A 25,785-nucleotide genomic window follows, 5' to 3' on the forward strand; every position below is an offset into this window, starting at 1 on the left:
ATTTAACATGGATTACAGTGATTCATGTGGACACGCTTGTATTTTGTTCTCTTTCAGTAAGTGAGAAAGTATCAAGAAACCAAATGCTTGTCATCAAAATCACTGGGAAATGTTTTTGGGAACTGCTTTACTGACAATAAAAGGCAAAGCAACCATTATCACTTCAGGTCTGACAGGGGAACATAGAGTCCACTCCGAAATGAAAGAGGATCTGTGACTGTCGGTCTGCAGCCTGGTGGGCTCTCTTTGGCACCGTTCCCTTCAGGGTCAGTGGCCATCAATACAGTTTGAGTGGGTGGTGGTCTTGATATTGTCTCAGTTTTTATTCACTGCTAAGAGAGGCAGAAAAACTATCTGGCAAGAGGGTTGAAGGCTGAGTGGAGCACTCAGACCATAGATCCCTGCACAACGTGCACCCTCTGTTATTTCCTGCATGCAGCGCTGACGCCATTGACCAACTAAGATCTTTAACTGGCTAACTGATGTATGCGCCCTGCTGCGCCACTTAACCCACTTGACCAGGACAGCCAGGGCAGTGTGTAAAGGATAAAGACAATACAATGGAGCATGAGTGTTGTGGTCACGACACACAGTGGGACAGACCTTCTCCAGGATTACATTTTCAGTTGATAGGTGAGACAGTACATACAGGATTGATTTGTTTAATTGTATCGAAGACTGATTGATTAGTTGAGTGAAATAACTCCTGAACTTCAGCTAAATAATTTCAATAATTCTTCTCCTGAGTATGGTAATTATGCAGCCACGGTGCATTAATTGTGACTTTTACAGCACTACATGGCACCATAGTCATATAGACGAGTGACAGATGCCCACCTGATCGCAGATGAGTTCCCACTTCTTCTCATTGTCATACTGCCGCAACAGTCGCGCTTTGTCTGGAGGAAGATTCATCGAGTTCTGAAAGAGAGAAAAGGTCAGAGTTAATTTGATGTGGGTAATTAAACAGCATCAGTCACATGAGTCCGGTAAAAACTGCCATCTCAAATTCACTATAAACAATGGAGCTCAGACACAGGAGGGGCAGGTATGCAAGAGAATTGTCTGTTGGCATTATTTGTGAGATGCATATTTTTTTCATGCTTTGTTACCCAGTGTAAAGAGAGATGAACTTTCACATTTTTTCCAGGAGAATCACACACAGTAAACACTCACAATATCAGGTTATATACTACATTCAAGCAACCATATTTTAGAGTTTAAGAACCAAACAATGGCACTTAAAAGCCTAAACTGATGCAGGTCAGCAATTAATTGTTTTGAGTCCCTCTATTTGGGACTTATCTTCCCACTCAACTTTGTAATAAATAGATGAAAAATGACTTATATTAGCCAAAGTGTGGTATGATGGTGATGCCAGGGAAAGTTCACACGGTCACCTGAATTAATTAATTAAATTAATTTCTTCCTCTCTGGAACAAGAATTTACAACGCAAATATCATGCTGCCAAACTGTCCATTAGTTTTCAAGTTAATGTATGTTGATCACAAAGTGTTAACATGCTCTATCCTCATCCTTGGCTGGGGTAATCAAGAAACAAGACTAAACGCAGCTGCTTTCTATCCCTTTCAGACTTTTTGTGTTCATTTCCCGACAATGATTCAAACCTACAACCACCACATCTACTCCTGGCTAAAACATCTTAGCTAAATATTTTCCATTTCCTACAACGCAGTTACCAAATATATGGCAGACTAAAAGCCACTAATAAGACAATCCCAAAATAACTGCAGACAGTGGAAATCTTACAACACAGCTGGGAAAAGGAGGTCCCTCATATGAGACAGAGGCAGAGAGGAGACATCTAAGCTGTGTTGTCTCAGTCAACGCTTTACATTCGACAACCAGGCAACCAAGCTTGACCCTGACATAGGGCTGGGCACTATATCGATATTATATTGATATCTTGATATGAGACTAGATATTGCCTTAGATTTTGGAAATCGTAATATCGTAAATGGCTTAAATGTTGTCTTTTCCTGGTTTTAAAGCCTGCGTTACAGTAAAGTCATGCCATTTTCTGTGTTACCAGACTGTTCTAGCTCTTCTGTTATTTTTACCTTTACCCACTTAGCCATTATATCTACAATACTGATGATTATTTATATAAAATCTCATTGTGAAAATATTTTGTTAAAGCACCAATTGTAAACCTTATAATATTGCCACAATATAGTCATTGAGGGATTAGGGAAAGAATATCTCAATATCAGATTTTCTCCATTTTGTCCAGCCCTACCCTGACATACTGCATCAAACATATAATAACAGTCACTCAACACTCATCAAGTGACCAAACGTCCTAAGAGAGTGCACTGAGAGTTAATAAGAGTGTGAGCAAGTACGTAGAAGTGATAAACAAGTCAGATGTTTGTCACTACTACTTTGTCAGTACTTTTTCTCTCTTTTCTCATTCTCCTAATTGCATTAACTACTATATTCCTATTTCATGTAGTTCAGAGGGATTTCCTGATAATTGTGTGTTGTTTAGGACAAATCTAATCTGACCCATGTGGCTGAAAATAAGTTCCAATCCTCCCAAAAGTTTTGTACAACTCCTTTCTTTATTTTTGTATGACTCACCCCGCCCTGTGAGTTAAAAAAAGGTTGAAGCAATTAACCAGCACTTAAATCGTACCACCTACAGTATGGAGAGCACAGAACACGCAAATACGTCAGCAAGAAAACGGAAATAAAACTTGCGGCGGCCCAGCTGGAGATTGGTTCGCCAATAAACAATTCTCTTACGGACTAAAAATAAATCCTGAGATAAAAAAATTTATTTAAAAAAAATGACAATACAAGGCTACGAGCATTAAACGTATTTCATTTACATCCTTCATCTGCAGTTTTCAGAAAATACATTACACATGTTTCAGGGAGATTTTTTCCACTGCTAAGGGTAGAAAAAGGGGGAAAATGTGGCCATCACTCAGCTTGGGGTTCTTTTTCTCTCTCCATCAATGGGCTGCATCATCTATAAGAGTGTGTTCAGCGCTCAGCCTCCACTTTTCCTCCACTGGATTTCCCAGCAGAGCTTGCAGGGGTAGCAGGAGGAAAAGCAATATCCTGGGAGCCAGCCTTTTTCCATGAGCAAGTAATACCAGGATAGAGTCTGACACTGATCGAGTGGTCTGATCCCCTACACGCTTTGGAGTTTAAAAAGTATTTATTTTTCATATTGTTGTTATTATAGTATGGCTCAGCTATTGATCTATACGATCATCCATTTTAATTTTTAAAGACTGCCTTTGTACAAGAAAATCAATGCAGAGAGAACTGCTCTGGAAGGCAAGTATAGGGCGTGTGTACATCTTTTTATCTTACTAATGAGAGGAAGACTAATGTAAAGACAAACAATAGATTGTATACAAATGAGTTAACTGATAACAGAAAAAGAGAAGCCAAACAATTTAGAGTTAAGCAGTTTGTAGACATTTATGCTAACTGGTAATGTCATTTTTTTATTGTATTACGTTCTGTCCCTGCCACTTAACTATTTTTTTAGAATTCTTTATTTAAAAAGGGATAACGCACATTAATCAACATGAGAACAGAGTCCAACACATAAATGTGCCAGATGTATCCATACAGGCTCATTTTAATCTGCAGTCCCTAGCATGGCTAATTGCTTTTCTAAATAGTCACTGATGAAGCTCAATAGATTTCCTCCACAGGTGTGCCAATAAACCTGCTAAATTAACTGAAATCCCAACATATGAGCACAATTTGCTTTCAATATTTATTAATGTATTAAGATGTTTTATATGGTACAAACACAGGGTGTAGCCTGTCCAAGCTCCTCCATGAGAGGAAGCAGTAAATGACATTAGTATTCAACAGATGCTGCCGGCCGGCTGATTGCTGCTGTGCTGACTGCAGGGTGTTGGGAGTCGGAGAGGCTCTATTGACTCAGTCTGGCCACTAACCAGATGACTAGAGTTAATACCCACTTTCTTTCTCTTAACATGGTAAAATACAATTTAACACCCGACTACACACTCCCATAAAATGACAAGAGCCAATAATAGTCTTACTATATTACACAGAAAAGTAAAAGCTGTCAGTTGCATTTAGTGGGTGGCAAGCTCAAATTAAAGGAGGGTAAATCCTTACGTTATTTCTAGACTTCTGTCTTGTTATGTCTGGATATTGGAGAAGTGTTCGTGGAAATGGTGTAGGTGCTGGATATAGGTGCTGTGCTCCTACAGACTGGATGGGTGGTTTGCTGAGTCGCTGTCAGCTCCATGCTTGGTGAGGCTCCAACTAAAGCAAAGAACCACTTCTCTTCATTTCATCCAAATGCTAATGAGCTGTGACAGGCACTCAGCTCGCTGGGGTCAGGTTGCCTGAGGTCTACAACCACACTATTATTGTGTGTGTGTGTGTGTGTGTGTGTGTGTGTGTGCAGTATAATCCTGTTATTAATAGGGTGATGTTGAGGTGGGTGTGGCAGCTTTTCACCAACACCTCATGGCAGACCCTCCTGGCGAATACGTGCACCTAAATTTTACGCATTAGGAGCATTATGACAGGTTTGACCTATTTCACAGGCATTGACGATTGTTCAAAAACTTAAATTATCACTTTGTTCAACCACAGCAAGTATCAGTGTCAGTCAGAAACAAGCAGATTTGATATGAACTATAATAACGCATAAGAAAGTCTTTTCAGACAGCAACAAAATGAAGATGACAATGGGGAAATTATGGAATTTACTGAGTGCAGGATAACAAACCCTCTTTTGTTGAAATGTGGGGTTTCAATGCTTCAACATCTTTAGCTTCTCTTCATGCTGCCAATCTGACATATCATCTCCGGAGCAGCTGTCCCACATCTGTACTGCTGATGAGTGTATTTCCTTTGAAACTTCTGGGGAAAACTAAAGCTTTGAGTATTAGCTTAAACACAAATCCTATGACAGACTCTAAACTATTAGAGAAAAGTCAAGATAAGACTCAGCATTTATTGCACTATGCTCATTGACATGATGTAAGGTCAGTCACAAACAATTGTTTATCCAATAACAGTTAGGCTGTATGTACAGTATCCTATGTGGCTTGACACAACTAAAAGGCAATCAAACCAAAAGCCTGAACAGCAGTAAATCTTTTAACACAAACCGCCTCTCTGCCCAGTGACACACGGTATTGTTTTCATTGGACTTAAACGACACAGGAGCTGAAAAAGAACATAATGGTTTATTGCAATAACACAGCCTGGACAACGGTGTGGACTGTTAAGGTTTGGCAGGTTTACAAGATCCTAGGTCAGAGTGGTCATCCTCTGCTATTAGGTTGCAAACGCCTATGATCAGCTCTCACCACACCATGGTGCAGCTATGCAGCACCGGATCCAGTCCAAAATGTTTGACAACCAGAAGCTCAACTTTAACAGCTGCCACTGATGTCATAAAGGTCAATGTTAAACTCACATCAGGGCACAAGGTTAAGAAAGAGGTGCAGAACGTATTAGTGTCCATGTATCATTAAGCAACTTGAGTCACAAAAAGAGTAAAAATAGGCACCTGGCTCAAAGCCCACCAGGCACCCACTACCTTCCAGGAGGTCTGCAGAGCCACGGCCTTCACAGCACAGCTGGCTACAAAAGCAAACACACAGCCCACATGAAGGGCCGGCTTTAGTTGCTATTACTGTGAAAAGATCAAGACTATGTTAACAAAACCAAGAAGCTATCCATTTGAATGGCGAGTTTCAAATGGAATATTCTACAAGCATAGGTTTGCAAACAGGATGATCTTTGGGGTTGTCCCTTTCATGTTTTGCAGACAGTGTGTGCACTTGTTGTAAGAAAATTCATCAGAAGACCATACTGAACAAGTTTAATATATGTGTGAAGTACTTTACCAACAGGAATAAAACTGTGGTACTATAGACAAAGTGGAGTGTAACACCGTACTTGAGAAAAGTTGTCTGTAAAAGCTCTTGAACACAACATAAGCAATTCTGATTTGAGTGTACTCAACAGAAGAGGAAAATATAATGTAAGCATTTGTTTTGTTAATAATATGTGGTAATATGGAGTAATATGTATGCCGAATAAAACAAAGCAAAGTCAAAAATTGGAGGTGAAAGTGATGAGTCATTTAGCTCCCTAAACAGGCCCATGCTTCACTGTGTTAACTTTCTCTAATGCAAATAGTATACACATTACCAAGAGACAGAGACAAACAAAAGGGTGCAGTGCTGCACCTTTCAGGCACCTCTCAGATATCTTTTAGAGCAGGGACTGATTGATCCTTGAGGAGTTGGGCTGCAAAAAGTTTGAGACACGCCCAAGCTCTCCTCTTTCTTCCAGCTCTACCTATTCCCCCCTAATGCACCACAACCAGAAGAACTCCAGTCTTTCAGACAAAGCCAGTAGAACCAACAATATTTGATCCAAATCAAAAAAAACATTTCTTAGCCATTTGCGATATGACACAAGTCAAAATTAAACTTATGGCCTGAACAGATTGTATCTCTTCCTGTTGAAACGCCTAGTTTGCATCATTCAAACCAATATTCCAACCTCTGATTTATTAGTTTTTTAAAACCCCTTGCAGTCTTTTTAAATGAGCATTACAGACACTGCACTACATGCCACAACAAGAAAATCTCTTACTGCATCAGTTATTGATGAGTAGTCATAACAAATACTTTCAAATTGCTCAATACTCTGGAAATGACTCTGGATGGAAATGGATGCTCTGCTGTTCTTTCCCAATGCTTGCTTCATCAGTCACAGGGGAGTATGTTTTAAGGCATTTACATAGTTATAATGTTAGCGCTGCAGGCCACCCTGTGAGTTGTAAAACACAGGTGTACCAATACGTGACAGACTGCACAATTGAATCACATACATTTCAGTTATTTCTCTTCTTGTTTACCCTGCCGGGAAGTGGAGGAGCCCTGCAGTCCAGACATTTAAGAATCAAAATCCTTTAGAAGGGGGTGGTGGTGAGTGATGATGCCTAAGGGAAAGAGGAGTAGGGCGGCCCTGAGGCATGTGCTTTCCAAAACGAGCTGTCTTCCCCTCATTAGCGCAGCGTGGCTCTGTAATCCTTGGCGTTCTTTTAGGGCACAGGTGTCCCCTGTCTGTCCTCAGATTAGCTTTGTAATCCGCAGGACCCCCTGCTCCGGCTCAGCAGCCCCCTCCATCAGGACATAGTGTTTATGTTTGTAAAGCTGTTTGCTGGAATGCTACTCGGCCAAATGGTAGGTTCAAATGTTTGAGCCTGTCCTATCGTCTTCCCCCCATACGAGCACATTCCAATGAAATTCCATTCATTTACCTCAGTGGGAGAACAGAGTAATCTTACTGTTCTTCTGCCAACCGTACAGCCACTAACGGGAGTTCATCACCAGCTATTCTTGGTGAAAGATATCACAGTATTTGTGTAATTTTCTCCACATTGTCCCAAATGTTATCAAACTACTTAACTGGAAGTGCATTTACTAAGCCTGAACACAGAAATGCAACACCATAATGTATGTGATTAATGACAGAGATACCCACAGCAAACAGCAGCTGCAAGAGGAAGAAATCTAATTTAACTTCTGTCCAAAACTAATGCAATTTGAGTGGAAAGTCAAGCTTCTTTGTTTTAGCTTTTGTTCAATAATTATTGGGGGGAATACACTTAAAAAAACACTTACTTGGCTGTGTTGTGGGCAAACATAAAGTGCATTACAAAAAGGCTGGTGCAATGTTTACATTGTGGGCAAAATCACTTTGGCGTGGTACAGAATGGCTTTCATGCCGGACCTTATCCAAATACCGGAAACATTATGGAGATGGTTTGGAGCAGCAGGAAGTTGTCCAAACAAAACAAGTGATACATGAACACAGATGAGTTCCAGCCAGACCAGATGTTGCGAGATTGCGAAAGTGTCTTGACTGAGGTGGAGTCCATGTTCTTGTACAAGCAAACAAAGAATATGATTCTGAAAAGTTGTTTGTCTGAAGGACAAACAATGGCAAGCCCGAGTGTAAATGCAGTTTTTTTTTAAATGAAATCATTTGGTTTGCTTGAAAGTTGTTATAAAAAAAAAGGTTTGAAGAAAACACCTTTAGATTACGTTTTGTAACTTCAACAAACTTTATTTTTGTAGGTGGTAGTTGGATGAACCGGAAATAATGACTTGACAAAAAGGAGGCAGACTAATTTAATAATGCTGCTAAAGATAATCCTTTAGATCTTATTATCGGTCTTCTCTTAACTACAACATCCCACTTTAACCACACACTCATCTTTAAAGTCGCGATGTAGCAACATACATCTGTAAATTGAGTTTGCGAAAGTCCTATAACCAAAACATTCACAATTTAATGTTTGTCACCTTATGAATATGTAATAAATGTATCCTTTTTTGTCAGTGTGTGGGCATCTTCTCTTGCGTTATTTGAACTTCTTGATGTAACACAACATTACCTAACTACTAATATATACGTAACTGTAAAAAATAAATACTAGTCTAGGCTCAACACACTGGAATAGTTTCTGTGGTGCAATAAACGTCTTTCTCCTTCTGCATCGAGGCCACAATCAAGCGACTGTCCCTTTGAAACAACACAAGCATGTTTCCATAAAGTCTTTGTTTTAAAACAATAACATACATGTAGAAAACAGTCTCAATACAACATCTTATAAGGATGGAAAAGAAAAGAAAACACATTATTTACCACTACTATTATCGAAATATGTAGTTATGATTTTAGCAATCCCAACGCAGTGACTTCATGATAACATAAGCACATGGTTGCTGACCATATCAATATTTATTTTATTACAAAATACAGAAAACATTGCAGCAAGCAGCCGTCCCGATGGCCTAGTAGAAGTGCATGAAGCAGAGTAAGCTGCAGAGTGGACAAGTAGCTACCCACAGAGCAATTTGGATCATGATTGGCCCAATTCCAATTTGTGTCTTCACTGTCAGATTTGTAAATATCTAAATACCTGACTGAACCTACTCACTCACTACAATGAGAAACTGATATGCATTGTGTTGTGACTTATTTATTACAAGCCTTTCATTGAAAATTCCCTGCTCACTTATTTTTTATTTGCTTTGAGCCTGTGATCCCGTCATGGTCAATTCTGTGATTTGCTCTATTTTGTGGGAGAACTACTTAAATGCGTTTCTAACCAAATACCAGTTGAATAAACTGGGTATTGCTCCCTATGAAAGAAAAAGAACCAAAGTCTACAAAAACAACAAGGTGCTATGAATCTTTTTTAGGTCTTTATTTGTATAGGACAGCTTAGACTTGAAAGGGGAGGGAGAGGGGGAACGACATGCAGCAAATGGCCGCATGTCAGAGAAAGAGTAAACCTCTATATATAAACGCCTGTTCTACCAGGTGAGCTACCCAAGCACCCTTCAGCAGGACATTTTGTCAAGTCCCTGTCTGGGCTTTTGAGTTTTACTGGAAATCTAGATCCTAACCCTGGTCAGGCTGGTGCACTCTGCCATGGTTTCGTTTTGAGTGTCCAGGGTGAGAGGCACATCTTCTAACCAATAAAGACTGAAAAAAAAGACTGCTCTCGAGCTGTGATGGGGCCTATATCAAACTCCGGCAAGGTCCTGTTGCATTTGAATGTACTTCAGTGATTATCCATTCAAATGCAACGGGACCTCCCATTCTGCTCTGCAGATGTTAGTTTTGGAAAGTCGTTTTTACTCTGGCAGCGTCAAAAGCAACATTTGTCTCAAGAAAAAACATTCAGGAAGAAAAGCCGAAAAGAAAACGGGGCTACTTTGAAGTGATAAGCTGAGCCAGCTTTTCAACTTCCCAACTATTAGACTACAAGTTAGGGCTGGTGTTACTGTTTGTTAAAACAGTGTGTGCAGTGTGCACACTGCATTTGGATCAAGGGACAGGGTGTAGATATTGCACAAGGTTGTGAAAAGTAATTCATGAACAATGTGTTCTAACTTCCAACCAAAAAACATCAGCTTAGACCATAACCATGCAGATCTAACATAGCAGTAAGTCAACAGATAAAAACAACATGAGGCATATGCAGAAGAGTGGAAGCCTTATCCAAAACTGTAAACATACTCAACGTCACTTGATGCCCCTAAAAGAGTACAACAATAATATCAACAAAAGATAAAACTGACCCTGAAGCCACAACACACCACCAATATGTCACAATGCCACAGACATTTGAAGGCTTTTCTAGACTTGGCCCAACACCAACATCAACTAATTCTTAACAGTAAACACCCACTTTTGTGCAGCACTTCAGCCGGGCAATGTCATTTTACTAGCACAGCTGCCATCTTGGAGCTCGGACAGATCCTGACCATAATGCACTTTTTCACAGTGCATTGACTCTCCTTTCTTTTGTGTGGCCCTTGGACGGGTTCTGTTGGACAACACTGGTAACTGGCTGTGACCAACATAAAAAGACCGGGCTGGCCTGTTCCAAGCTGCCTCATCGTACACCTGCTCCTTACGCAGGAAGACCTACAGCAAAGATATTCATGGCCAATAACGAAGCTACATCCGAAACTAAAGCCTCACTAAGGAGTGACGTCAAAATCCTGCCAGGGAAAGGTTCTTGTTCTGTCAAAGAAGACATTCAGTACAACATTTAAGCAATGTTAAGAAAAAAGCTCAACTGCTCTTGCTATTCTGTAGCTGAGACAGAGGGTCATAGTTCAGCACCTAAACAGGGTATGATCATACTGAAAACCCTCAGAAAGGTTTCAGCAACATTATAAAGTCAATATTGCTTTGCATGGTCAGTACTCTCCGCCACCCACGCTGCAGTGCAGAAACCAAACCACCCCCAAATGTGCGGATGTCAAAACTAAACTGAGAACAGTAGTGATTGAAGCCCCAGTGGTTTCAATCTCAGCGGTGCCTGTACACAGCCAAGAGGGACCTTTTCCCACATAATCAGATGACCCTCTGCCAGCCAGGCAAGATGCCTCCAGGCTCTGCTTCGGAGTTTGAGCGGCACATTATCTCCGCAGCACCCCTTACCGCTCCTTCTGAGAGGCTGCAAAGGCCTGCAAACTGGCTGCCGGATGTCAACGATCCCCAAGCATTTCATGCTCAGCTCTGTTATGGCTAATTGGTGGGTGAGCATCGCGGGGCTTCAACTACAGTATACACACATACACAGACACGCGCACACACACACACACACACACGCACACACACACGGGTACGTGTGGTGGCCTCTCGCAGCCTGCCGGGTCTGGGTCCAGTGCCAGGCTCCGTCTTGGGCTCTCCACAGAATAAAGAGCAGCTCTGTTTCCCGGGCCTGCTGCACGGGATTCAACCAGTGTTCACCCTCTGCTCCTCAGACAATACCCATTGTTCTGCTTTTTAATGAAGAAGAGTCAACATCGAAAAACTAGGAGGGTTAGCTTAGTCACTTCCTGGGTCCCATATAGCAATGTATGAGATAGATGGATGACTGTGTAATGAAATCGCAAGCTAACGGACGCCCTGTGAAATTCTCAAAGTCAAACTGTCTTTCAGAATAAACTAAATGTGTATACATAATGCCACTGCCTAAGTTTATCTATTTTTTTCCTCAAGTCTGTAAAATGTCACTGGAGGGAAAAACATATGTTTTGAGTTCATAAGGATGTTCTGTTGGTGGTGGAAGAGAGTCTGAAATCTCCCATGGCATTCAGGTGAGTGGAGATGTGGTGACAGCAAAGACCAGATGTGATACTAATCATTTTCACTCACAACCATTCAGCGACTCCTCATGCTTTGTTTGAAAGTCATCATTTTTTCAGGTTTTTACCTATCTGTGCATACACCTATATGTCTGAATTAGAGGTTATATGTAGATGAGTAGAATCACAAAATAGTAGTTATAAAAAATGCGCCACAAACATTTGAAAATAGTCTTTTCCATAACAATACAGTGTTTGAAGCGGTGGCAACGCCAACGTTTAAAGCAGCATTAATGCATGTTTTTGGATGCCTGGGGACACAACTTCACAAGCTCAACATCACATGCACATTTAACATGCTGTCAATGCAACATATTACACTTAAGTTAAATGTGACGGTTACTCATGCAGGGTCACACAGCACAAATAACAGCAGCTCGGGATGCTTCAGCAGCCTTTAAATAAAGTAGTTTACATGTAATCTGTACAGACTGTTAAGAAGAGCAGCTACAACAACAGCTAAGCCTACCCCCATATGGCATTTAAACAAGCAACGGCCGTAAACTCCTCTGCCTCCCTGACAGCCGTCGTGATATTCAGCAAACACTACAGCCCTGAGATTGAAGTGGATGGTATCCTGGATGTGGGTATAATTTTATTTGATGTCAGCTCTGTGACTAGCTGAGGCAGAGGAGCAGACATGAGGCCTAAGCTGAATTCCTGCTACACAGAGTCATTTTCCTGTGGTTCAGCACGAAGCATATAGACTCATTCTGTACAGTGACTCACAAAGATTGACTGCAGTAATTTCACATGCTTTCAGCCAGCGTGCACTTAACGACTGAGAGACAACATTTCCACTTTGAAGCATTGCTTATGTCTTCTAATGGTTGACAGTGCTGGACTGATAAGGCAATAAGTGCAGAGTAGATTATCTATCGGGATGTTGATATGACCAGGAGATTCACTGGGATTTCAGCGTTTTGCTGTGCGGAGTAAACATCAAGAGGGCTACTTTGGTACTGGCTAATCATCATGTGTGACCCATCTTCTTCTTGTAGACTTGTCTCACCAACACTATGGCAACCACAAGAGAGGTGAAGACTTGCAAACATGCTTTCCAGACTAACTACAGAGCCATTTTCCCTGAATGCTATATGGGAAAACCTAAGCCCCCAAAACACTACAACCAGTAACATTTACAAGACATAAAAACCAAAGAGCAGCAAACTGCCCACTAAAAAAAACAATGAATAACTTCCATCTTAGACCTGCGTGTAAATCGGCCCCTCATGCTTTAAACACTGCATATTTGGGTTTAATATACACCTCACTCCATGCCTTTCACGGCAGAGGCCCTGCATTACAATTAACCCAAGTCTATTTTGAAGATCTGTCCTTAGCTCCGGGGCTACAATGAGAGCTTTTTATTTAGTATAAAAATGCAGACTCAGCCAGCAACAATCCCCTACATTTTTTGAGAAAGCGGAACTACATTACATAGCCAGATCATTGTATATGACTAGTAAAAAGTTAAACTGAGCTAAAATATAACACTGGAAATCCTAATATGCATGCGTGCAAATGCTGGTATAATACAGGTGTGTTAAAATGTAACCGACTTTAGCTGTAAATGAGCTAAAGTCAGTTAAAAGTCTGTTTAGTTATGTTAAATGGACACAATTTGGAAATGCGTAGCAGATGAAGGTAGTTTTACATAAATTGTCAAACTGTCAAACCTAGCTTAAAATAAAATGCTGTTCCTGCAAAAAGACAAACAAGACGTTATGGACGTGGCAAAAAAGTTATTTCCTGGTGAGGACTTTTTTTTCTTACCGTCAGGTAAGCGACAGTAATCAAAAAGTAGTATAATGTGTGTTGGTGTACATAGAAAAATCACTAAGATTAGACATATTTAATTATGAATTTTAAAAAAAAAGCCAATATCTTCATGGAGCTTCTTACCCTTGGAAACAAAACAATCTCCACTCAAGGTCCGCTTACCCGCATGTTTCCTGGTTTTTAACCTTCAGCAGAAACTGTTTTCTCAACCACATTCTTCATCATCTTCTTCTATATAGAAACAAACCGCCCTAGTATCTCCAACTGTTACTGCGAGCAGACACAATAAGTAAATAGGGCTGGGTATGACATATCAATACTTTATGGGTACTGTCAGAAATGTGCCTTTAACACCAAGTAGCAAATACTGCCAACCAACTACCAAAAAGTGTTATCAAATACTTCATCAGATTGTTAGTCTTGTTTATTTAGTTGTTTTTTTATATGGTATTTTCTAATATAACTGAGGAAATCAGGAATTGCTGGAATTGCTAATATTAGATTTTGTTTTATTCATCTTGATCTAAGACTGAACTAACTTGTACAGCTGATGATCTATAAATGTTACTGCAGGACTTAGTCCTATTCTATACATGTGGTTACGTGTCTTTGTGGTCCGCTCAGATGATGGAGGTCATAAACCAATAATTAAAAAAAAAGGGCTTTTCAAAAGCATGGACCCAAATTCAAAGACTGTATGTCCTTGATAAGAAATTCAAGGGTTGAGCGAGACAAGTGTTAGACTGTAGTGGCACAGCACGAGCCTTTAATCCGAACGGCTCCCTACTGCGTTCCAGTGCTAGCCTGTTGATCAAACATATTAGAAGTGGCAGTTACACAGTCCTGCTGCTATTCCACCACCGCTAGGATGAGAATATGTTCAGGGAAGTCCAAATTATATGTAATTGTTGCAAATATTGTCTTTTAGGCATTTTATGTTTGATAAAGGAACAGATCGGCAGCCAACCACACCTAAATGTAGATTCATCAGCACTGTTAATCACGAATATGTTGGGATACGAGACGACTGAGAGGCGTGACGAGGTATCTTCCTCACCCTCTGCTGTTCAAACTGAAGTGAGGTCATCAGAGTCACAGTGCCACTCTCTCCCGCAATCAATAGAGCCAAGTGCCATCAGGCACAGCTGAGACACATTAGGGTTTAAATGGCAGTAAATAAAACTAAATGCTGTGAATATAGCGATAAATTCTTCTAATCCTGGAGGGTGTCCGTCCCGCCAAGAGCTGAGGCATCATGCTGGCAGCAGGGGAAGAGGAAGGGAGGGAGTTCCTGACATGCTGTGAAGATCGGCTTTTCTGACAGCCAGCCCACAAAATCCACGAGTTTTTAGACAGGTAGATTTTTTTCTGGAAAGCATAATAAGGATTAGCCTAGTTTTGTAAACCACATGTATGGATCCTAATTATTTTCTCATCCCTGACATTTATTGCTCTGAGTGTTTACAAACCCACATGTAAAAGGGGAAACCTCAATGTTTATATAAAAAAAATAAAAATAAAGTAGGTGATTCTAAAAGCAGACATGATTATAAAGATGCCCAAATCCCTCTTTGGTGTTACATCAAACCTCTCCATCCCAAAGTCTAATGCATCCAACACAGAATGAGATTCATCAGTGTCTGACAAGCAGCAATCACACCCCAACACAACAGTGGCACACAATGATTTTACGTCCACCTAAACTTGATCCACTCTCTTGCTTACGGGCTAAAAAAAGGTCTGTGCTGCCAACATTAACAAAAACAAAGAAGGAACGATAAATAGATCGAAAATTAAACACATCTATCATGCTGCTTGCTCAAGTCGCATTCATTCTACTTAGCAGCTAATGTTCATGACAGCAGTAGGCCAGGCAACAATCACGTTTGACCCACATTTTGCCAGGTCTCAAATGTCACCTTCACTGCACTGTTCTTCTACTAGGCCTTCATTCACTGACTGGGCTGTGTGCTGGAAATTCTTCTCATCAGCAAACCGGTGTTTCTTACACACAATAAAAGGTCTCTAAAATAACGCTGTAGAGCACAAGAGAACATAATTCTTGCTTTAGTCCTTTTTACAACTAAAATGTCCACAAATCAGTCAATATATTGGTAATAGGAGTATTTGTCAACCATCAATGTAATCACTTTTTCTCCTGACCTGAAGGCACTGTGAAGTCAAGAGGATCTTTCAACAACAAGAAGAATGTTCAGCATTCACTCCCAGGTAACATAACTGTTGACAGATGCTATTGACACTTTATGATGTGACAGATGTTTTAAAAGGGAGCTGGCATGCTGGGCACTTAGAGCTTCAGTAGTGAGCCAGCGTCTGGACTCATAAAGTTGGGGAAAAGACTGCCATAAAAACAATCATTTGACTGCAGGTGTCTTGTGTGACTACACTTGGAAATGTACAGAAGAATCCAGGCTGGACTTATGCTGCTAAATGAGAAGACTGCTGTACAGTAAACATTTATTATCTTGGATTTGGAGTCAGGGCAGCCCAGTTGTGATGTTTGATGGCATGGTGTAGCAAAAAGTAGAAAGCCTCGCAAAAGTGTTGAGTCAACAAACAAACAAAAAAAGAATTGAGTATTAATGTGCTCACAGTCCTACTAAAACTGTATCACTACTTTGATGAGGCTTGTAAAGGCTTCAGAAAATGTTACCTCATTCTCACATTTGTATTCTAGCAGTGCAACAGATGCAAATCTCTTGTACCTCTGACACAAGTGCCTTTTTTTTCGGAATACCCCTTTTCTCTGAACAACAAAGGACAGGCGTTCTGGACAAACAAGAGGTCCAACCTACACACAGCTGTCCCGACCCAGGACACCGAAGCATGGAGGGAACAAAGAAAAGACAGATAAAGTAGAGTTTGGGTTTTTTTCTTACCAAAACGGTTGCAAACCTTTCCTCCAGTTCACCTGGCTCCGGCATGGGTAGTTTCAGAGGCATGTTGTGTCCTCTGAAATCAGTGTGCTGGTCCATGCTCCCTGCGTTCCCCATGTTTCACCAACCAGTAAAACTTTTCTCCCTCTTTCTTCCACTTGAGACAATTTCCCGCACGGCGAAAAGGAAAATAAAAAATCCGTACGTCCTTTGGAAAATCGCTCTCACAGACTCCTTACAGGTCTAAATATATCCTGGTTACTTCTTCAACATAAAAGCACATGTGAGGGAGGCAGTATAAAGCGACGGGTCCGAGAGGCAGCAGCGGCAGCAGCAGAGCCCCTGGTGAGGCATTTTCACGGCGGAACAAGGAGACGAAACTTGACTGGATCCACACGGACCTTTCTTCGCTGTTATCCGTATCTTGCACAATTTCGGCTCCACTCCCAGCCGGTAGTAATGACGACGTGCATGATTCACGCTTATTGCAATCCCCCTCCGTCTGTTAGTAGAGAGTGGAGCTGGCTTCACTAATCCCTCCGCTGCTCTGCTGACCAGCTAGTTAAGGAGGAGGGGGGTTCTATACCCACGCGCGCACACGCGCACACACACACACACACACACACACACACTCACACGCACACACACACTCCCTACAATGAGTCTTTTCAGGGGGCAAGCCTCCCACTTTTTACCCCGTAGCTAGGAGATGATATTTTTCAATGTTGCATTGTGGTACTTCGAGTCCATCGTGAGAGATATCCCGCATCAGACATTTACATTTACATCTATGCATTGCATTCTTTTACTCTTTGTATTGAATAATTTACTGTAGGTACGTGCTTTTCCTCAATTTATGTAGGATACATGTCATTAAAACGTGTGTTCTGAGGGTGTATTTGTAAGCCTACGTGTATGAAGGCTATTAAATATTGATCATGTGACACCACATGTAAATTTACAAGAGCCAAGTTTTAGAGTAGGCTAATTACTTTAAAAATCATATTAGACAGTATTTCCCAAAGTTGCTCTTAAATGTGTAAACCACATCTAGAAGTTGCACTCAGTAACTACTCGTGTAATTAAACATGTAATTAATGTGGTTTAAAACAGCATGATTATATCCTGAGTTTACTCATGTTTGAAAACCAAAGCTTGAAAAGTGAATCTTCCTACTTACAGATAAAGGTACGTATGACTATTGTTTTTTCTTTTTCTTTCTTTTCTTATTTATTGCACATTTGTATTGTGTGTGTCTGTCTATTGTCTGTATCTGTACCAAATGGAATTGAATTGTATAATTGAAGTGTGAGTGTGGGTGCATTATATTAATCTCAGCCGTTTTAATTACTTTATCTTCAGAAGGCTCTGTGATATGCTTTCAGTGGCAAACTGGGGGAAAAAAACGTTTTCTATAATTAAATTTTGTACTTGATGGTTTTGTGTGACTAGTTTAACCTTTCCTGCCCCCTACTGTTGTCTAACATCTCTCATCAGCCAATCAGCCTTGGGATAAAACCATTAGCAAATACAGGTCTTTTTTTTATCAGATTACTGTATATTTGAGATTTTTTAACTTTAAAATCATCCCTGAGAGAGAGCAATGGGCTCTTCTCCCAAATGACAATTTGACATGAAAAACACAAGTCACAATGTCTACTGCTTCAAAGACATAGTTCAAAGTGATCCAAAATCCAGTGCCGGAAATACATTTGTTCACTCATTGCCCATAGAAAAACTCAAGAATTATTACAACAATTATTATAACAACAACAATTTCATGATAAAGCTTCCACTGACACATTTATGCTCCCTCAACATGCCTTGGGATTCAATCTGACCTGCTGAGGGTGGGGACCACATTACGTACAAGAGGGTGACATCAGCTTGCAGCGTTCTGGAGACGATCCAGAGGTTCTCCAGATGCACAGTGGTTTCATTCAGGCTGCTGGACTGATTCAACAGGGGAGGCTGTCACATCTGAGGTTGCTGGCATGGACACAGAATGTGAAACACGGCTGACTGACCTCATATGATCCTTATTCCAAGTTAAGATGATTGCTCTGTCTGAAGATCCCTCCCCTTGTGGTTGTGTATACTGGGTATCAGGCCTACATGTTTGTGCACTTTTATGTACTCAGAGGATGCTGCTGATTCTGGTGAAATTGGTAACACATCAAGAGCAACTACCACTGTGAAGAAAAATTCAGTCCAATAAATATTATTTATATTTATTATGTTAACCCGAATTAGTTGACTTTACTATAAATTTGCGTGTAAACCCGTTGCCTTAAATCGTTAAACTGAGTTTTCACACAAAGTGAAACTTAACAGATCAGGTGGTATTAACACAGAGCAGTAAGTTGATGCAGTAGACACATCCAGTTTACATTAGTATTAATGTAATTACTAATTACTCATTACTTAAAACAACAGTAAACTAAATTATTTTTTTTCTGGAGTCATGTTGTCTAAAATAAGCATGTTAAGTTGAAGCTATAGTGCATAGTTTCCGTCTACCAAAACAGAAATTCTAAGCAATGACAACAAAACTGTCGGCGCATACACATGAAACAAGCCTTCCGTGATCAAGCACCACCCCCACCCCTCCTCCATGCAGTTGCTATTGGCCAAAGACACGGAGGTTTAAAAAAAACACGATGGACTCTTCAGAACAGGGAATTATCTTCACTCGAGTTTTTTGCGTGCAAAAACGCCAGACAACACCAGTTTCTGAACATAGCCACACTGAGAACTACAGAAAGAGTTAGCTTTGTATCAACTCATTTAGCAACAGAACATCTATTAATATAAAAAAAGTTACGCACTACTCATCTCTACTACAGACATACGTCAATTCTATAAATATTTGTTTTCTTTTAAAACATTAAATTTTAGGAATAATGTAAATTCTTAAAATCTGGATTTACAGTGATACGACTACAATTTTATTGTAATTTATTTATTTATAATGAAGACAGATGATGCTAAACTGTTATTCAATTTTAAATAGTGTATAGAGATAATAAAACTAAATTCTACATGATTGTTTCCTTCTCTCTGACCTTTTTTCATCATGACACATGTATTACTTTGTTACAGATTGCAGCCTAAATTTTGTGTAAAACGTTCACTAAAGTGACTACAAAAATAGAAAAAAAACAAGTAATGAGTAAATGATCGGAAAATAGGAAAGAAAGTGTGTTATATTTTTAAGGACCACGGTCGATGTAATCTGCTATGAAAAAGCCCCAGAGCAGAATGAAGCAGGTGGGCCCCTGTTAACCCCCGCTTGCTTCCCTTACTCTGTGCATGTGTCCAGTGTGCTTGGATATTACATGGCCCCACATTTACTGTGTGGTAATCTGATTAAACACAAATTAATCAGGAACATGCATCATTTAAGAACAGCATCACTATCTCAAACAGGGCCCACCTGAAGGCTCTTATCAATGTAAAATGTGTTTTTACATGAAACTGGGACTGGGGCCCAGTTTGTAATTTTATGTCCATACAGATTATTAGTCCTTATGCCCATATATCTCTCATCCACACATGAACATAAACTCAAACATATAAAAAACATATTCAAAATCATTCATTTCTATTCTAAATGCTGTGACTGTGTAGTTGGACTCAATAATTCACCTATTATTTTGTCACAATAATACACAAATGGACCTTACAGTACACTGACAGTAGGGCAGTGCGTAACATAAGACAGACAATGAATTTTAAGACAATAATAACACAAAGCGTCTGTCCATTAACTGCAGTGAAAAAAACAATTGAGGGCATGTGCTGCCTTCACAAACATCTCTGAGACAGCTGATGGTGACTCAGCACAACAAAAAACAATAATGCACTGACAGGAATCTTGCCTGTTACAGTTAGTCTGTGTGTTCCTCTATACAATATATACATACAGACTGAGGATGTTTTTAATGTATTGGGGGAGGGGGCACCTCTGCAGCTGCACCTTTGAACGGTTTGGGGAAATATGAGATTCCAGATATATCTACAAGGAAATATAAAATGCAAAGGAAATGCCAGAAATAAAGGCAGCACAATCAAACCACTGTGCGAGGAGGCTCACAGGGAGTTCATTTGGCTGCTCAGTTAAGTAACATCTGTAAAATGAAGTTCCCTTAAGAGACGACTAAAGGTAAGTTATGGCCCTCACAAGGCTAGAGTGCAGCAACAAATGTGTATTTGTCTTTTATTTTGAGGGCTGGAGACTTTAGTCATTCCCACAAGTAGAGATGTAGTCAGAAGAGCAAGCATTGATCCTGCAAATCTACAATGCCCTCTAATGTACGTAACGTGCATTACCCACACTGGTGTAGACTAATTATAATCACATTCTTGAAACTTTTCATCTTAATTCCAAAAGCTTTATCAAGACTAAATTAACCTTTGCTCCGGGGCTTCACATCTGGGTGGAACCATAAATTAGTGGCCATCATTAATTTGTACCTCTGGTCAAAAGATACAAACCACCATCCAGGTTAGGAACACCGATTTCAACATTATCAGTCTGTAAACAGCTGCAAGTTTATGTAGAACAAAGATGTGACTATTTCAAAAACCATAGCTGCATATAATAAAAAAAAGCTGAAATATTAATTGTATAGCAGGTCCGCAGAAATTGAAGGTAACATATAATGCAAGAGGTTGAGTATCAAACTATATTTATTGCATACAGAATAAAGACAACAAATGTACAAATCAAAAAAATGGGGATATCTTCTGTCACCCTGCAAATCTAATAAACGTTTATGTAAATGTTTTTTTTAAATGAAGGTGGACATTCTTTTAAAGCATAAATTCTACCAACACACAGTCAAACAAACTAAGCATCTGTTTGGATAGAGTTTGGACAAACATTCAAATTGGCAGCACAGCGTTGACTCCATATTAATTTATACACTGACTGAAATAGATAATCTTAGATGAAACACTCAATTTAGGGAGTGGTAAAGGTGAATTATTTTAGTCCTGAAAAAGGTGGGAATAAATCCATGTACACATTTGAAGAACTGGTGTCCTGCTGTGTGCCAACAAAGACCACTGTTACAGTAACCTTTACATCTACAGATTACCCAAACCTTTATAAAAGAACACTATTCATTTAGCTTTTTGGTCCAGAAACATTACTGTACTTTATTTACCATTGAGGTAAACCATCCATATGGATCTTTCTCAGCACAAGTATTTTTTTCTTGAACATACACATTATTTTGAATGTTCCTTAGAAAAAGAATAAAAGTTTATTACATGAGAAATAAAACAATGTATTTCCCATCTACAGAAAGAAACCACAGGCTCCCATCCAGCAGTTCTCCTCCATAGCATGAATTTAAAACAGTTGAGCCTAACTTGAAATTTAAATGCTGACACAATCTGGAAACTTTAAAACAAAAGAGAAAAAAAGGGGGGGGGGGGGGATTTTGGCATGTAGTTCAGCTTATGTTTTATGAGGCATGCATGAGGTCATTTCAACATCAACAGAAAGCAGTGGTTTCTTTCATTACGAGCCATATCTGATCTGAGACATGTCCCTGCCTTGGACAATTTCAAATCATCCATTTATGTGAATAAAACACTTTAAAAAAATTACCCTGCATCTCAAAGTTAAGATTTTGGCACTGACAAAAAACCTCCTGCTTTCTTTTGTTGTGAACAGCCTGACCAAGCACAGAGAAAGAAAGAAAAAATTAAGTGAAAACCAACATGAAAATAATGACGTGGACATTCTTCCAAGAGTCCACATCCGACTTAAGAACAGACTCCTCCCGTCTGTTGTTGAAATACATCAATTGTGTCCTCATCCTCCATCTCGAGCTGTAATAAAGGAACAAAACTAAATTATTCTAGAGTAAATGTGTATTTATCCTCAGGAGTAGAGAGTTGGGTATCGAACCCTCAATACTTTTTGGTACCGACAGAAATGTGTCTTGCAACAAGCATTAAAATGTGCCATAAACACCTAGTTAGATTAGCAATGTTGTGTTATTATTCTCTGCTCCATCAACTGAAGTTCCATATTAAAACAAACATGTATTTTTATCCTCGCAGTAAGGTATTGAATGTTATTGCTTTGCTAGCAGTACCAAAACTCTGGCATCATACTGGTACTAGCTTGGACACAACCCTCAATGTAAGACTGTCTTGGTGTTGGGTTTTATTATTTTCACCTTGATCCAATAAAGATGACACCCATCCCATGAGCTTTTATCTACCAGCTAGATAATCATATTAGATCATTAGAATGATCAACTCCAAATGATGACCGCAACACGAAGAGACTGTTTTAACAGTGGCAACCTGTCCTTCACAAATCCAACATTTAGCAATAGCAAACATAAATACTGTACAATTGCACAGAGATTATTTTAAAAATCAAGGCTGGAGCATGGATTCCTATTTCCTGGGGGTTGTATCCATTCAGTGATTGTGCAAGTTAAGGAATAACAATATGATATTGGCTACTGAATTAATGTATACTCTACAAACACGAACACTTTATTTCCCATTTTAATAATGTCACATTACAATTCTACTCTCCACAGCTTACCAAAAGTAAAACCATATACACTAGTGCTTTTACCCATTTGTGCTTAGAAGAAATATATGTGTATATATATATAGATAACACTTTGTCTTTCAGTAATAGCTTGCCATATTTTGGATTTTGTTGTTGTATAGTCCCGTTTTCACCAACCTGTGCAGGTGTATCCGTTTCATTAATTGGCTGTCCATCAAACCTAAACCTTATCTGACGAATTGACAATCCCTGTAACAGAAATAGCATATTAGTTAGATGTTGCCTAACAGTAAGGTAACAAAAACGTATGCTCAGATGTTTTATTAATGTATTCTAGTGTTCGTATATTTAGTAATAAAGTCAGAAGTATATGGTTACCACAACGTGTATGTTTTAGTCTTTAAGAATGAACTTACCTGTCTTTCGCAGTATGCCTTCATTAGTTTACTGAGCGGAGTATGCCTTTTGATTTTGAACTGTACAACTGAGCCATCCTGACCAGCTACCTTGAGGTTAATATGGTCGTTCTCCGTCTTCACTCCCTCCTGCAACAAAAACACTCATCATCAGCAGCAGCCTACCAGCGTTATGGTGACGTTATTCTGCGACTAAGGCATTGTAAAGATGGACCGTTGCAAGTACAATAGCGCGTGGTGGCACATGTTAATCCAACTGTAGCTTGTACAAATAAGGTGGCCAAAGATGTGGGGACACAACAGACTGTAAAAATTAGGACACAGCTTGTGCAGGATATAGGCTGCTCCATGAAAGGCCTGTTCCCACAGTGGTGATGCGTGTGAATGCTCTTTTTCCAGTACTGATGATGGAAGGATCTCGACTCCTACATGCTGCTTATCTTTTGTTTCCCCCGAGATTCGAAGTGCGACTAGTGAATCATGCTTGCCCCATTGCACGCACATCATGTTACACAGCGAAGACGAAAAAAAAAAAAAACAGAGGGGAATGTATGGGAAATATATGAAAATAGTCTTCCATGAAGATAGCACCGTATCCTCTTCATGTTTAACATTTGACACGATAAGCTTGGTCCCATGGGAAGGATTCACCATCCAAACACCGCACTCGCTCATTTCGGTTCTCCCCTTCGTTAGCATAGCAAGCTAACGTTAGTCCATGTTCAAATTGGCGCAGAAAGACACAAATGAAAGGGAAAACAAATCATTCATTTCACTGGCAATCTCTGATGCCGACGTTGACAAACATCTCAATTTAACAGCACGCCAAAGAGTAGCTTGCAGTAGTCGATGCTGATATGGTGGGAGAATGCAAACGACTGTGCGCCTAAAGCTACAAGATCCGCAAATTGGTCAACCTTTGTTTTCTCCGTCGAACCCGCTCAAATGCGGCATCTGTAGCCTGGAAGCAGAGCTAGCTTAGCTAGCTGAATGTGCTAACGTTAACTTACAACTGGCATAAGCAGCAAACCTGGATGAGTTGTCCCTTCGAAAAAAAACCCAAGTTACGTTACTGACCTTTGGCTTTTCTTCAGACATTGTGGTACTTTTCCGAGGATTGATTAATAAGGCAGAAACGGACTAGTGTTAACGTTGAAGCGGGTTATCAGTTCCTCCGGCTCTTTCGTCGTTTGTGCAGGAGCGCGCACTGAAATTTAAAATGTGATTCGACCAAAAGGGTCACGTGCTCCACTTTTCCTCGGGGGCGTGGATACGTGAGCGCGCAAGCTAATTTGCGCCGTCCCGCGAGATAGGTAAAACAAAGGGCCCTTCTGCAACGTCAGCCTTTAGTTCAGGCCAGGGGCAATCAGAGCAAAGAATTGAACTAAAGATGCACAAATTCAGAAACCTAACTGACCAACCAGAAATATCATAGTAATCATTTGTTCTTATAGTTTTGGAAAGCAGACCATCGCTAATATAGGTGTCATAAACCGGCTCATTTAATTAATGAGCCCAGGAGCTGACCCTACCCCTGTACCAGCAAGGAAAGCATCCACACAAAGTAACAGGCAGACATGGCATGGAGGGTCGTCACATATAGGGTCAACATTCCACGTGTTGAATAAAAAGGGTCTTAGATAATAAACATTTCTTAATCATAGAGTCAACTCTCAAAAATAGTTGTGTCAAATATTTTTTGGGGGATTTAACATTGTTACAACTAGGTCTTGAGTTGGTCACATAGACTTGGTTCAAACGATAATTTATACTCTGTCACAACATACATGCATTTCATACATACATACAATTCTGGATGATGATTCACAATGTGATGTCACAGCTTTGTAGTCTTTCCAAGACAGTGTAGTCCTGTCAGTTTTTCCGCAATCATTAAAGGGCAAATTGTTCTCAGGATTGATAACAGGCTTGCTACAGATGAAAGAATGTCATATAGGATGTGTGAATAGGGCAGACATATATGTCAGCAAGTGGGGCATGTGTATTTCCTTAACAAAGTGGCACACAGATGGCATTAATTGATTTGCACATGGGATTTGCGGTTCCATACTTTATCTCAGAACTGTTTAGTTTCTCTTGACCCCTCTTGTTTTATGTATTAGTAAAATGGGGAATTTGTGAATTAGGAAATGGATTTGCAAAATTAGAGTCAAACAACGTTTTTATTCATTTCATTTTTAAATGGTCACAATTTGTCTTTCACAAAAGATACACAATAATCATATCCCTCACATGTAGTTCAAGAACACACAGAAAGTTGTAAAACAAATTCAGATTCTGATATTTATTCACAAATAAAAATTGCAAAACAGTGTTAAATGAATTACATGATTTTATATAAAAATAAATGTACTTTAGACATGAATGACGATCAGTAAAATAGTGGTTA

General features: G+C 39.8%; 2 protein-coding genes across 23 annotated transcripts in view; both read right to left on the reverse strand.

Annotated features, from left to right (window-relative positions):
- The window catches only part of fmnl2a (formin-like 2a), a 50,129-nt gene extending 33,067 nt beyond the window's left edge, over positions 1 to 17,062 (reverse strand). For all 22 annotated transcript variants that reach the window (XR_004334183.1, XR_004334182.1, XM_032530209.1 and 19 more), the window contains exons 1-3: positions 17,051 to 17,062; positions 16,416 to 16,992; positions 838 to 921 (exon numbers count right to left, since the gene is read on the reverse strand). Coding sequence is in view for 20 of the 22 variants with exons in the window: in XM_032530209.1 (XP_032386100.1) it covers positions 838 to 921; positions 16,416 to 16,529 (198 nt within the window). In the remaining 2 variants the exon portion in view is untranslated. The remainder of the gene's footprint in view (positions 1 to 837; positions 922 to 16,415; positions 16,993 to 17,050) is intronic.
- A 4,137-nt stretch (positions 17,063 to 21,199) lies between these two features.
- On the reverse strand, positions 21,200 to 24,629 carry sumo3b (small ubiquitin like modifier 3b). Its single transcript, XM_032530215.1, has 4 exons — positions 24,453 to 24,629; positions 23,376 to 23,504; positions 23,137 to 23,208; positions 21,200 to 22,256 (listed from the first exon to the last, which is right to left on the reverse strand). The coding sequence occupies exons 1-4, from the start codon at positions 24,471 to 24,473 to the stop codon at positions 22,191 to 22,193; spliced, it is 288 nt and encodes a 95-aa protein (XP_032386106.1). The 5' UTR covers positions 24,474 to 24,629; the 3' UTR covers positions 21,200 to 22,190.
- Between the last annotated feature and the right edge of the window lie 1,156 nt (positions 24,630 to 25,785).

The sequence above is a fragment of the Etheostoma spectabile genome, chromosome 11, assembly GCF_008692095.1.
Source record: "Etheostoma spectabile isolate EspeVRDwgs_2016 chromosome 11, UIUC_Espe_1.0, whole genome shotgun sequence".
Classification (NCBI taxonomy): Eukaryota; Metazoa; Chordata; class Actinopteri; order Perciformes; family Percidae; genus Etheostoma; species Etheostoma spectabile.